Source organism: Apteryx mantelli, chromosome 14 (genome assembly GCF_036417845.1).
Source record: "Apteryx mantelli isolate bAptMan1 chromosome 14, bAptMan1.hap1, whole genome shotgun sequence".
Lineage (NCBI taxonomy): Eukaryota > Metazoa > Chordata > Aves > Apterygiformes > Apterygidae > Apteryx > Apteryx mantelli.
Window position 1 is genome coordinate 13,498,011 of NC_089991.1, and position 14,537 is coordinate 13,512,547.

Consider the following 14,537-nt stretch of genomic DNA (forward strand, 5'->3'; position numbering starts at 1 on the left):
AGTCGTGGCCCAACCCCAAATGGGTGCCATCTCGGATGAAGGGCTCAGAGAAACGGCTGGTTCCCCAGAGACTGCAGGCCTAGTAGCGAGGAGGAGCTATTTCACCTTTGAGATCAGCATGTGTCCTCGTTGCGCTCGGGCGCTCCAGCTGCTGTTAGCATGAACGTGGCAGGCTGAGGAGCAGGCGGTGGTTAGAGGATGCTGGGCAGGGTTGTTACCCCTGGTGGCTTTTTCCTCTGTGCCTAGTAATTGCCCATGTGCCAGGTGGCTCGCTGCAGGGCTCAGGGCTGAGTTTCTCCTCTCTCCTCTCTGAAGGCAGAGGGTCCCCGGGACAGGAAGGCAAACTTCCAGCAGGCGCAGAGCCGGAGCTGCACAGAGCTGCACAGACACCTCACCTCCACGGCTCCCTGCCCGCAGACCAAAGCCCCCCGGGCCCCTGAGGAGTGTCGAAGCAGCCGCCACCACCCACCCCTGGGTGACTGCGCCCATCATGAAGACGACAGTGACTCCAGCGAGGACTCACTGAGCTCCGGCGACATCGTGACAACCCCACCCTCCTCCTCAGAGGACAGCACTGGCAGCCAGTTCTCTTGCGAGAAGGAGATGCACTCGGTGGTGGAGCTCATCCGCTACATGCACACCTACTGCCTGCCTCCGCGAAAGCTGCCCGCCCGCGACGCTGCCGACGCCAAGCCCCAGCCCTGCAGCAGCCCCTTCAAGAGAGCCAAGCCGGATGGCGCTTTGCCGACGTGCCCCCCTTGCAGCGCCGAGAGCTGGACGGGCTGTGCCTGGCAGGCGGCCGGTGGCTGCAAGAAGCCCAGGGCTTCGTTCTCCATCCTAAAGGAGCTCCTAGCTCGGGACCTTCTGTGTGACGTGAGCAAGCCATACCGTTTGAGCAAACCCGTGTATGCCTCCCTGACCAGGCCTCCTGGTGCTAGGTCCCCAGGGACACCGGCCCAGGACGGGGAGGACGCCAGCGGGGCCTGCAGATCCAGAGCCAAAACGCCGCCGGAGAAGGCTGAGCTATGGCAAAGCCCCAAGGCCGAGGCAGAAGCCCTGCGGGAGCCCAGCAGCCTCGAAGACGACGCTGGGAAGCGCGCGGGCGCCGCCGGCCAGCTGGCTGCGGGGAAGGCGGCCCGCAGGCCGGAGAGCGCCGTGTACGCCGTCCGCCGTTCCAAGAGACTCAACCCAGAGCTGGGCCACTGGCTCTCGTTCCTCGACGAGCCGCCCCCCGAGCCACCCGCCCCCAGCGAGCCGGCCGGGAGCCGAGGCCCCTGGGAGGCCCCCGGGGAGCCAGCGCCGTGCGCGGCGCTGGAGAGCTTCTCGGCCGAAGAGCCGGCGGCGGAGGTGGAGGTGGGGGGCACAGAGGAGGGGGACAGCGGGAGCGCCACGCAGGCGGCCGAGCCCCAGCCGCTGCCCCCGGGCGACAGCGAGGGGGGCGACGGAGCTGAGACCCGCCGCTGTGCCCTCCTGGAGCGAGCAGGTGAGGGGCCCCGGGGCCGCCACCACAGCCCTGCCCCCGCCCGCCCCGCACGCGCTGCTGGGCCCCATGGGTGGTCGGGGGACCGCTCTGGGACCCTGCCCCAACCTGCTCCCCCCATGCCTGTGCCTCAGTTTCCCCACCCGTATAGCAAGATGGGCTTTCTCTTGGAAAGCTCCTTGAGTGCTGCAAGTGGAAAGCCCAAGACAAACACAAGGTTTCGGCTCCATCTGGAGACTCTGTAGGAGATGCTATAACTAACCCAGCAAGGACCGGGCTACCCCATCCCGCGGGGCTGCCTCTCCCCGCTGTGTCCCCTGTGCCTGGCGGCGGGGCTCGGCCTTCCTGCTGCCCCAAATGCAGCTATCCACAGCCTTTCACCAACAAGCGCTTTGTCAGCGCAAGCGGCTCAGCCCCCCAGGTCAGCCCAGCGTCGTCCCTCTTGCAGACGCTGCCGCGCCGCAGGCAGGAGCAGCCCCTGCTTCCAAGCCACCCGCCACACCGGGACGGAGCAGTGTTGGGACCGGCACGCTCCCGGCCTGTCCCCGGCTCCCCGCGCGCCCCAGCGTCGGAGGGAGCACGGCTCCATTAGTAATGCTGCTTCTCTCCCTGTCTTTCAGAAACACCCAGGTGTCTCACCCTGTCCTTGGCGCAAACGTAAGTGCCTGCAGAGTCTGTGTCAGCTCAGTAAACCGTGCTGGGGCTGCAGAGCCGCCCCGCTGCGCCTGGCTGGGCGCGCTTTGCAGCGTCAGTGCAGCTGCTTTCACGGAGCAGACCAGGAAAGCCGCAGGCGGGTAGTGGGGTGGAGGCTGGTGCTGGGCTGCGGCTTCGCCCGTCACCCCAGTGCAAGGAGCTGGGGCGGTCCTGGGGCCTGGGGCTGGGGCAGGCTTTTCTCTGGGCCCTGTAGAACGTGGTGCAGAGACCAGGCTGTGGCTCACCCCGCCGTGGTGGCGGCCAGGGCACGCTGCTCACCCAGGTCCCCTCTCCCAAGTGCAGCTGTGCTCTGCTGAGATTGCTCCGTCAGGTTCTGACCACGTCGCAGAGCTCTTTTGCAGGCCCAAGGAGTACAAGCCTCCTTTTTCGGATTGTGGTTCATCTAAACACCTCCTCTCTCCCCATTTTTTCTCTCCTCCAGGGACCCGACCTTTGGGAAGAGAAACTTTGAGCCAATGCTGACTGTGGAGCTGTGTGGGACAGCAGGTAGGACAGTGCTTCCTTCCTACATCACCAGTATTTATCCTGGGAGGGGGTAACATTGCCCTAAATTCAGCCTGGAGTCACCCGGCTTCAGCTGTGCCCAGCTGAGGGACGCATCGTATTGATCCTTCCCATGCGAGGAGCCCTCCCAGTGCAGTAAACCCAGGGGATTTACCGTGTGCTGCCTCTGTGTCAGGAGCTCCAAGAGCAGCTTGCAGGCCTCTCCTTTAGAAATGCAGGTGCTGTGAACATGTTTGGGACAGGGCGCGTTTCTACACAGGCTGGGAGTGCAGGAAGAATCCACTGGTCCCTTTGGTACCAGGCATCCTTGTTTTTCCCCAAATTGCCATTTGATGGCTGAGGCCACAGAGGTGGAGGTTGAGGGGCACCACACAGCCTCACATTAAGGGAGGTTTCCAGAGCAGCCTCCTTCCCTGGGCACGTCTGGTCCAACTCAGGTGTTGAGATCAGACAAGGCGTTAACACTACACACAAGATGTGCGGCAGAGGGAAGGAAGGGCCTGGCCCGAGGTGTCCCTCAGCACAGCTCAGGGTGCCCCCAAACCACCTCAAGTTGGGGAAGAAGGGGACAGAGAAGGGAAAAGCCTCCCCTATGGTTGATGCTGGCCTCCAACTCACTGGCTGTGGTGGGCCTTTTGAGGTCAGGAGGCAAGAAATAAGGAGCAGGGATTGACTTGCTGTGGGGCAGTGGTTTGGTCCCCTCTGGAGACTCCCTGGGCCCACTTCTCCCAACACAGTGTAGTGCTGCATTGATACAAACTCTCCTTGGAGAGTTGACTCTTGTGGTTTGTTCTGGGGGGCTAAGGTCTCACACCGCCCACCACTCCGCCATACAAACCAGCTGAGGAGGACCTGTACAAGCCAGACATCCCCCAGGAGGCAGGGAAGGAGGATACGACCACCACCAGCCCTGGGATTGCACCAGATGTGGCAGCTCCCCGGAAACCCCTGAAGAAGCACCCTGAGAGGACAGAGCTCTTCGCCCACCTGAGCCGAGCCACCACACGCCCAGCTCTCCCCGAGCAGCAGGGAGTGCTGAAACGGCCCTTCTCGCGCTCCTTTGGGGACCACGACTACTGCCAGGTCATGAAGCCTGAGGCCGCTCTCCAGAGAAAGGTGCTCAAGTCCTGGGAGCCCCCAAGTCAGGTGGAGACTGAACACAAGAGGAGGGTCCCAGATGCACATTACCAGGGGCTGGACCTCAGCGGCAAGGAGGCGAGCAGCGAGATCTTGTGGAAGGATGGCATCAAACAGCTGAGAGACCAGGAGATCAGAGCCAGCTTAACCAAGCACTTTGGCTTTCTGGACAGTGCTCTTGATGATGAGGACATGGCCTTCTGTAAGACCCCTGAGTATGACACTGTCTTTGATGACAGCTGCAGCGAGAGTGGCTCTCCAGTGGAGGAGGAGGAGGAGGAGGAAGAGGAGGAGGAGGAAGAACACTGCGATAGTCCACTGGACACCAAGCTCTGCCTACGGAGAAACCCCCTGTCCAGGACCAGTTTGCACTACTGTTCTCGGAGCAGATCCAGCTCGGGGTCTTCATGCTGCCGGTCCCGATCTCCAGCAAGCAGACGCACCTTCAGGTACAGGTGGGCAGTGACAGGTAGGGGATCGGTGGCTCTCGGCAGCAGGTGTCTGGCAGGGACAGCCTGCTAATGAGAGATGCAGGACAGAGCGCTTGACTGAGCTCTCTGTCCCAGCTCTGACATGAACTCTGCATGCAACTGTCTCGTAAAATCCCTGAAGGGGGGGGTAAATAAGAACTGACCACTCATTATTGTTTTTGATGCAAAAACTACAGGGTACCAAATGGAGCTAGGAGGGGGCAGATTCAAATCAAGCACAGCCAGGTGGTTCATCACACAACTTGCATGCATCTGTGGAGCTCCTTTCTTCAGGAAGTTGAGGATGCTAAAAATTGGCCTAGGGTCAGGGGAAGGCTGAATCAGCATAAACAGGAAGCCTGCCAAGAGATGACAAGTATACTGTGAGTGGATAAATACACAGAAACCAGTACAAGAGCTACAGACAGAAGTATTTGGGGCAGTTCTTGCCCTGTGATTTCTTAGAAACCTGCTTTTGGCCACTCCTTGAGACAATGCTGGGCCCTCGGCCTGACCTAGCGTGGTGGCCCTTCTGTTTCTTGCTGATATGAGGAGATCAATGCTTCCCTGAAGAAGTCTTGGAGGCCCCTGCTTTTGGCATTAGCCCTGAGGCAGCATCGCTCAAGTTTCCTTGTGCACCCTGGCTAGCATGAGCCAGGGTCCAAGCTCTAGCCAAAGGTACTGCATGATAGCTCAGGATCTCTCTGGTCTGTTAGCCCAAGTAATAATAATACTAATTAATTAAAGAAAATCCATTAAAATAATTGATAGTACATCAACAGCTGCTATGGCCAGAGAAAGCAACATCTTAGCGAAATACCATGTGTTTCCATAGTGCTGGGAGCATACAGGGCATGGGCAGAGGATGGAGCAGTTCCTGGGAAAGGGCAAGGGCTGGTTATGGAGTCCCTACAGCGTCTGTAAGTAAGGATTTCCCAGTGCCTTCAGTGTCAGAGCAGGTGCAAAAGAAAGTGGCCTGACTCAGAAAAGCATAATGCTTTTTGGATCATCCCCATGCAACTCTCTTTAGCTGTCTGTGTTTCCCAAGCTCCTGACCGTCTCTGCAGAATTTAGTGTGCCTCAGTTTCCTTCGGATGTTTGAAGCTTTTCCTGCAGGATCCTCTTTTGGGGCTGAACTCCCCTCTCTTGCTTCACAGATGTGAAAACAGTGAGCAGTGTCAAGGTGGCAACGCGAACCGGGGCCAGACGGAGAAGAGAAGAGAAAAGGCCATTGTAAGTAACCTGCGGGCACCACACTGAATGGGGCGGAAGTGGCCCGACTTCCAGGGGCAGCAGACAGCTTCCTCCTGCTGCCGCTCGTGTCAGCACTGGGAAAAAGCATTTCACAGGCCCCAATTCATCTCCTGCTCCAGAAAAGAGACGGTAGAGCACATATTAGCCCTGGCTTCAGCATCCCTTGGTGCAAGGCCAGTGTTAAACCAGGACATGGTGGGGGGAACCTAAAGTAAAACAGAAGCAATTGGAAATTGGCAATACACAGAGTCCTTGGCACAGGACTGTCCAGAGCATCCTACGTCAGTGCTTCTACGCACTTGGAATTGGCAATTAGGGTGGTGAACGAGGGGAATCCCTGAAATTGCTAAGCCATTACTGACGAAAGCCTCACTGCAGAGAGACAGCAGCAGAGGCACATGGCAATGCTGTGTGTATGTGCATGGGCGAGTGGTGTCTGTGTGTGCAGGGAAGTAATGTATTGTTCCTCTCTACTGCTGTACACATGCACACACACACACAAACATTCATACACACCCTTCTGGCATTTTTTCCCTGCACAACAATTGAATTTTGCCCCCAGAAATTCTCAAGAATATTTCCTGGCAACTTAACATAGAAAAAGCTAGAGAAGCTGCAGGAGAAATCTGAAAGGGAAGAAAGGCTGTGTGGTGGCTTCAGGCTGGCTGAAACCCTGTCTGAAGAGACGTGGCGTATGGCTATGCCCTGCAGTAGAGGTTCCCTGTGAGTGACACCTGAACTAGCTGTGACTTGGTGAACAGACAGCACTGTGCCTCTCAGAAATGACATACGGGGCTAGTGCAGGGCTGAGCCTGCGTGTGGTATAACCCTGCTGAAGCCCAGTTTCCAGAGCGGGTGCAACAATGCTGCATCACAAGGGCAGGCGGGCTCCTTGGAGACTTGCATTTCCATCATCCATCAGCAAAGGCGGAGGCTGGGGTCAGGGAGGGAGCCTAAAACATTTGGCTTGTGTTTGCCAGGGGGAAGGCCGGGTGGTGTATATCAGAAACCTCTCCAGCAACATGAGCTCCAGCGAACTGAAGAAGCGCTTTGAAGTGTTTGGGGAAATCGTGGAGTGTCAGGTCCTGTCCAGGACTAACAGGTGGGCGCTGGGGAGCCCGCGGAGCATGGGGCGGCTGTGTGCCTGCCCTCCTCCCCTCGGGATGCGGAAGCAAAAGGCAACCCCTCTCTCCCGGGAGCAATATCGGCAGCTGCTTCCAGACTTTGCATGCTCGTCTGTGCGCCCAGCTGCAGTGTGCGAAGTCGGCGGGCTGCTAACATTGTGCGGGTGGGGTGAAATGCTCTGGACAGGTCCCAACCCGGAGGCCCTCAGTGACCTGAGCTGGGCTGCACCTGGCTCTCAGCACTTTGGGAGGTGAGGCTCAGCGCATCCCTCTTCCCGGGGCTGTTTTTTGCCCCAAACAGTACCTGTCCCCACTGCAAGGGTGTCCCTGCACAGGGAGAACATGGGGGGCAGGAGCTGGCTGGTGCGGGGTTCAGGGAGGCACGCTGACAAGAAATGAGGGACTGTGGGGTCTGTCGCATCTTGAATTCTTTCTCTGGTTGCTCAGGGGGGATAAATATGGCTTCATCACCTACCGGTATTCGGAGCATGCCGCCTTATCTCTGAAGAATGGCCCCTCACTAAGGAAGAGGAATGAGCCTTCGTTCCAGCTCAGCTCTGGTGGCCTCGGGCACTTCTTCTGGACCAGATACACTGACTTGGGTAAGAAAGCAAGAGTTGGTTTGTCGACAGTGTCTTGTTTATCAGTGCAGAGCTGTAACAGCAGGTTGTACTTTTGAACCCTTGTCATGCAGGATCCCAAACCTCTTTAGAGACTGTAATTAAACCTGCTCTCCTTATGACTCATGTAGTTGTTCTTAGTTTCCAAAGCCTTAGAGGCTGAGCTAAGGTATAGAGAAGAAAAGCAACTTGCCTGAGGACCCAGAGTGTGTTGGCTGTAAATAACATCACACCCCAGAACTACTGAGTCTCAGCTGAGGCATAGCCCGTGCTTCCTCAGCTGTGTTTCTTCAGGGGTTTGGACATTTTCCAGCAGAGAACTCCCTTCCCAGTTGCTGGAGAAAGCAGTCCTTAGCCCAAGAGTTGATGTGGGTTGTTTATTGCTCCATAGGACAGATTATCCACATTGGATAGGTCCTTTTCATCCAGAATGACTACACTTAGATGTGCTGTGGTTGCATTAACTCTTTCTGTGCTGTATGGATTTGGGAAAGCACACACTCTGTTTTCACCAGATCCCCTGCCTTATTCAGTAAAAAAGTCAGCCAGAGTCTTGTTTTACCTGCTCATTCAGCGGGTGATAGGGCCTTATGTAAAGCACAGGAGCAAAACCCTCTGCTAGTCCTGAAAGAGCAATGTGATCTAGGCTTTGCTTAGTCCTTGTTACTGTGATCTTCAGGTGTTCCACAAACACCATACATTTATTTTTATATCCTCTGCAGGAGGTGAAGTGGTTCTGTTATCCCACTTCATGGATGAGATACTGAGGCCCAGAAAATAAAGCTATAAGGCTTGACTTACCTCGATGCCCTTTCTGACACCAGTACTGCCTGATCCTTCAGCACCTTGTATTTCATCTGTTCAGAGCAGCTCTCACTCTGATTTTGGTTGTGGGTGCATTTATTCACCCAAATAAATCCCAGGGTCTCCCATCTTGGGCACTGAGAAATAAGAAACAGATAGTATTCCGTGATGAAAGCATTGGCAAATGGTTGTGCAGTGTTACTGGCAGGGGGGTCAAGGATGGCATGTAACTGCCTTTCTGCTGCAGGAGAACCTCCTCCAGTCCCAGCTCTCCCAGCCCTTCTCTTCCTCATAAGCTGATGGCTGCAAGGACCACAGTCACCTCCTTACTGCACAGCCTGGCTCGTTCTCAAAATCCCATTTGTCATGTGTACGGGATAAGATGGAAAAAGCAAAATGAAATTATGCCGTTAATGTCTCTATCAAAAATATACACACACAGGGGTTGAGCTGCCATAAATTAGGCAATGTTATTTCTGGCATTTCCTAAATTTCCTGGGCTTTGCAATGGCACTACCTGATTAGCTTCTGATGTGAGAGATGGGGGAACACTACAGGCAGACTCCAACGCTTGTCACAAACCTGGCTAGATGATATGAAAACTGCCATTTTTCAGAGGCTCAGAACTCACCTGGATCTGGCCAGATTTTTGCGATCCTGGGAACAGGTGTCTTGCTGATGTGTGGCTTGCAGTGCTGGGCAGTGCCAGAGCCTGTCTGCCAAACAGCTGTTTGTTCCTTTCAAATGGGGGAGAAACAGCACATTTTTCCACTTTAGCTCATTCTTGGACATGAGACTGCACCAAAACTTTCCAAGAAAGAGTCAGAGGCAGACATCCTACTTGTGAAATTCTCGTTTAGATGGCTAACACTAAAGTTATAATCAGCTGAAAGCACAGTTGGGAGCACGGGGGAGCTGTAGCTCGAGGGTTTGCTCAGAGCCTGGAGTGAAAACCTGCAATTGCTCAGGGTCTTCCACTCCCCACGCTGGGCAGGGGAGTGCGGTGGGATGGGGCGTCCCAGACTGCCTCCCGCATGGAGATCCCCTCTCCTGAGGGGTTTGCTCAGGAACAAGCCCCCAGGTGCTGGGAGGCTGTTTGCTTCGGTAAAGCCAAGCCTGGGGTATAGCTGCCCCAACTGTCCCCCGTTTTGAGGCGGCACAGCTCAGTGGGTACCTGGGCTCCCCCTTTCGCAGAGGCTGCCCAAGGATGGGTCAGCGCTTGTGGCACAGGAGCTGTCCCTGCTCCTGGTTGCGCTCAGGATGGGGCAGCCCGTCTCCCTTTCGCCCTCTCCTGGTGCCCTGCGGTCCCGCGATGCATCATTCCAGTAATGCAGGAGCGTGCAGGTGCCCCTCCGTGCCTCAGTTTCCCTATCTGTAGGAGAACGAGTACCTTCGTACAAGCCTGAGGCACCAGGAAGCAGCTACCTTTCTCCCCAAAGGTGCCCGGGCTTGCAGGGCCGGGGTGCCTGGCCTTCCTGACCCTGCCATGTTGTGTCCCTGCCGTTCCCAGATTGCAACGCAGAAGAGTCCTCCCCAACTCCAGTGAAAAGCAAGTACGAGACCATGGATTTTGACAGCTTGCTGCAGGAGGCCCAGCTAAGCCTGCATCGGTAACAGCCTTAACCTTGGAGGAATACCTCAATACCTCAGTCAAGGCACTTCCAATATGTTTACGTTTTCAAAGAAATTATTCAGTCTATGAAAAGCGAGAGAGAGAGCGAGAGAGAGCGAGAGAGAGCACGCACGCGCGAGAGAGAGACTGCTGTCCCTTTCAATCGATGTTTACATTGAACAAAGCTGCTTCTGTCTGTGAGTCCCCATGGTGTTGATGTCTCACTGCCACACATTAGTCTCCCTGCTTCTGACTGGTCGTTTTAGGGTGAGCCTAGGAGCCCTCCGTCCCCTCTCCCCGTCTCCTGCCCCCGTCTCCCCCACCCCGTGCTCCCATCGTGGAGTTGCAGCTGTGTTCACCATAACATTTTTGTCCGTAGTGTGTGATGATGAAATTGTTAATTGTGAATAGAATCAGGATTATAAACTAATTTTTAATAGAAGAAGAAAAAAAAGTATATACTTAAAAAATGTATTTATGGCTCAGATGTACTGTAATTCAGATTTATTGTACCGCTTCCTTGATTTTTAACTATGCACTGTAATGAGGCACTTGCCACTGAGCAAATGGGGGGTCAGAGCAGAATCACAGAGCCAGCGTTCGCCCTTCGGTCGCGGAGGCGCCCGCCTCCCCCGCCAGCGAACCGGGGCGCTCTGCGGTTGGGTTGGGGTCTCCCACTTTGCTGCCAAGCCATTCTTCTCGCCCGCGTGGCTGGAGCCCCCGAGCCCTGGCCCAGATGCGGAGCTCAGCCCTGGGGCGCGAGAAGGTTGGAGGGGTCGGGAGCGGCCGGCCTGGCGCCCTTCGTGCCGTGCAGCGGTGCAGGTTGGTAGGCGTGAAGGAAAAGAGCGGTGGAAGGATGCAGCAGTAAAACACTACCAAAGCGGGCTCGTGGGCTCGATGCCCGCAAGCCGTCGCTGGCCCAGCGAGGCACCTGCCTTCGGGTCAGGAGAGAGAAGCCTGCAGGGAGTCGCCCCGGCAGCCTGAGCCCACGGCGAGCGCGGTCCTGCCTGGGCAGCCTGCTGGGACGGGCTGATCTTGCTGCGGGCAGAGGCACCTCTGCCCGCAGGGTCTGTGCAACGTAACTGGCTTCTCTCCAGTCCCTCCAGTGGCTGGGAAACCAGCTGGGGCAGAGCGGCTCGCTTGCAGCTCGCTTCCACCGCGTGCAGAGGAACCGGGGCACGAAGATCCTTCTTTTCATCTCCGCCTGGCGGCAAGCCCAAAATCCACATATGCAGCAAGGGGGGAGGGGACACGGCAGCTAAGCTGAACATCTCTGCCCCTTCCAACACGCTGCCCTTTCTCTGACTGGTATCTAAAAGCCATACACTTTCCCAGCACCGGGTTGGCAGCCAGAATCCTTCCCCCTACCCCCATCGACCCATCTTGGCCTGCTCTCTGCCGTCCTCTCTGTCTCCTCAGCCAAGGCTCATGTCTAGCAGTGTGAAGGAAGTGTCACAGCTTCGCAGTGTGTTCATGGCTCCTGGCTGGCCTGCCTGCTGGCTAGCACGAACCTGCTCTGCTTCTCGCCGGGGGCCGGCAAGGCCGCCCGGCAACGCTGGATTTAAGGCATGCTAAAGCAGCCTCCCCGTGAAATTTGCTTGCAAACCTGCCCTCCATCTCTGGGAGAGCTGGGAGGGGAGAGACCCCACCACTGGTTGGAAGAAACCCGACCAAGAGCAGACCAGAGACACCATTTCCCAGAGGGATGAGGAAGTCTTGCTGACTCATCAAGCCATCTCCATAGTTTCCATTTGCTTTCCAGACACAGAGACCACTAGGGATTCAGCCATCCTATGTAGATAGAATATTATAGCCTTAACTCTGCCAATAGATAGATTAGAGTCTTCTGGGGTCTCCCCTATACATGACTTAGGGTTTTTATTTTCATTTGCTTGGTGGGGATATTATTTCATCTTACAGGGAGAATGACCAAAGTCTCCGCAATTGCATGAGATTCAATTCCAAGAACCCAAATCCTGCTGATGTGGTCCTTTGCTCTATGGACTTATTTGCGCCACTTGCAGCATAAGCTAATCTTTAGCAGGAGAAAGAATACCAGAAGCAATGATACCAGCACAATTATCTGGTTATTTCTCCCTTCTTTTGTGGAACCCATGGTTCTGAAAACGACCAGCTAGGTGGTGTAACGTCCCACAGACTTCTTGGTGATTTGAACTGCAGTTCCCAAATCTTATCACCAGTGATAAACACTGTCAGGGAATAGTCCTTGTGCCATTTCAGTCTCAGCCCAGAGTAGCAGCAAGGTTCGACATCACTCCTGTAAAGCAGCCACAGGCTCTCCCCCACTTCTCATCCCAACTTAGCATACACAAGTAACTCTGGCCGAGACTGAGCATCTGCTATTGGCAATTGCCTCATTGTAGCTTTGCCTTTTTCTGTCCTAGTATTTCCTCACAACAATGATGTTTACATGTGATTGCTATAGAGCTTATGTAGAATGTATATAGCGACACATTTAGGGTGGGTAGTACTGTCCTGTGCTGTGCTGATGTTTTTCAGAAAACGATCAATCAAAAAAAAAAAAGCTAAGTGGAATTCTTCCATCTCCTTGCTCAGTCCAAGGCCGGATCACAGCCCACGGAGCCGGGCTTGGTCCCAGATGGAGAATGCATCAAACGTGACGAACGTGAAAGGGTTGAATGCAGCAGCCGGGGGAGGCCTTTCCAGAGCCCGGAAGGAGCCTCCTCCTGTGTGAATCACTCAGTCGCTTCACAAGCATTGGTTTCCGTGTACCCAGATTTAAAATTTCACACTGTTTTTCCGAGGCTGGACTTCCCGTGTCAGCCAGCAGCCAATGACCTTTGCAGAGCTTCTGCACATTGAGTAAGGGTCTCTTGAGGAGAAAGGAAGATCTCGTAACGCACAGAGCCCATCAGTACTGCAGTTCTAGGATAGGAAGAGATGCAATAAGTGGTCTTCGTGTTGCCTGAAGCCTATAAATGGAAGGGGTAGGGTTTTTTCTTTTTTTTTTTTGAATTTGGATGGCTTATTTTCCCTCCTCCCTTGAGAAATTTCTCCTGGACTTTTGCAATATGCACAGAGGTGCAGGAAGTGCGCTCCCGTCTGCAGCAGGAGCTGGGTGGCGATGCAGCGGCCGCAACCTGTCCTTGCTGAATGTAAAAGCAGAGGGGCCGAGGCTTGCAGTCCCTGCTGGTCAGCTCCAAGGGCTGCCCGCGACTCTTAAGACTTGGTGAGTGTGGAGGATGTTTAACATGAGAAGCACAGGTGTGAATATCTACTAGGTTTAGAATCACTCACGCAAGGTTTGTGGTGAAAGATAAGTTTCTATTTTATTTTTTTTTAATATAAAGGTTTCTTTAGCTCGCAGCGCTCTAGTCTGCAAAGGGGTGAGGCAGGAGGGTCTCGGCACAAGGTGCGGATGGGAGTTTCCTCCGTTAGCGGATTATGATCTTGTTTTGGATCCTACAGAGGACACAGGGGCAGGCACATAACTCCCACCGCAAAGAGATGCCCCGAGCACTGCTCAGGGAGAGGAGACCCGCAGTGCCGGGGCAGCCAAAGGCACGCAGCACTTTGCGGGAGCCCGATCCTCGCCCGCCGGTGCCGGGGAGGGTGCCCGCGGCGAGGGGCACTGCCGCCAGAGGAGTAGCTTTAAGCGCCGCCGAGCCCGGCCCCGGCCGCAGAGGGGGAGCCCAGCGGCCCCGTCTCCCGCGCCCCGGCGGGGGCACGTGCTGAGGCCGCCGCAGCTCGCTGCACATGGGCCATGTGCTGCGGCACGAGCGGCCCCGGACGGGGCTCCCCTGGCCTTCAACGGGGCGCAGCCCGCGCCTGCAAGGCCAGGGGGATGCTGCCAGGAAAAGGGGTCTCTCTCAGAGACAAGATGGGAGCAAAAGGGTATATTACGGTAGGCAATAAGTAAGGAGGAGATTTATTTTTTTAAAAATTCCCTAACTATAGAATGTCTCCTGATAGTTTCCTTGAAGTACTGTGGGGAAATGCTAAATGTGAAGAATTTAGTGGCAAAATGCCCATTCACTTTTTTGCACAGATTTGCCCCATGAAATCTCATTGTTTCAGGATGGGATATACTTTTTTGGCTTGGAATCCAGTGGATTCCTGAGACTTCTTTGGAAAGGAGTAAATGTTTCTGAATGTCTGGGCTGAATGCAGAGGACAATCCAGGGTTTTAAGTTTGATGTTGCCCCAAAGAAAAGGTTTATCCCGATTCCTACCCAGCATAGCTTTCTGAGTTGTGCATCTTCCTTAAAGGACACGCAGCTCAGTCACTAGGTTACAGTTTGAGTGGCCGATTTCAGCACTGGTACATGCAAAGGAGCATTACAGACCAGCACTTTTTTTCTTTTTTTTTTGTACTCTTTTTTTTCTTTTTGGAAGTACGCTGAATACTGAAACACATCATTATTTGTAGCTGAGCCTTGGAACCCTTTCTGTTCTAAGCATCTTAGTCCCTCCCTGACAATCTCAAGCAATATAGAACCAAATAAAGCCTTCTGGTTTCCATTCCTCTTCCTTTATCAGTTCTGGAATCAGGAAAAAGCTTAGGAAGTCTGGTTGTAACACACCAGGTGGCACTGAAAGGGGCATTATTTATCAGAGAGCCAAACTGAGTTAAATACTAAGGGGGGGGAGGGAGTGTGTGTATGCATGTGAGAAAGAGAGAAAGATTAAATTGATGCATTTCTTGAGAAAGGTGTAAGAATTTCACCTAAAAAGGGGCACATCTGCTTTGTTATTTATAATAAAAGCTAAATTCTTCCTTTTTTTTTTTTTTGAATAAAAGGACACTGCTATTAGGGGCCAATTCTGCCTCCCTTC

General features: G+C 54.6%; 1 protein-coding gene across 1 annotated transcript in view; it reads left to right on the plus strand.

Moving 5' to 3' along the window:
• Positions 1 to 10,092, plus strand: part of PPARGC1B (PPARG coactivator 1 beta) — a 63,409-nt gene extending 53,317 nt beyond the window's left edge. The window contains exons 5-12 of the mRNA XM_067304754.1: positions 316 to 1,483; positions 2,101 to 2,137; positions 2,616 to 2,680; positions 3,504 to 4,284; positions 5,463 to 5,538; positions 6,540 to 6,661; positions 7,131 to 7,285; positions 9,618 to 10,092. Of these exons, the coding sequence (XP_067160855.1) occupies positions 316 to 1,483; positions 2,101 to 2,137; positions 2,616 to 2,680; positions 3,504 to 4,284; positions 5,463 to 5,538; positions 6,540 to 6,661; positions 7,131 to 7,285; positions 9,618 to 9,721 (2,508 nt within the window). The 3' untranslated portion in view covers positions 9,722 to 10,092. The remainder of the gene's footprint in view (positions 1 to 315; positions 1,484 to 2,100; positions 2,138 to 2,615; positions 2,681 to 3,503; positions 4,285 to 5,462; positions 5,539 to 6,539; positions 6,662 to 7,130; positions 7,286 to 9,617) is intronic.
• Positions 10,093 to 14,537: the final 4,445 nt, after the last annotated feature.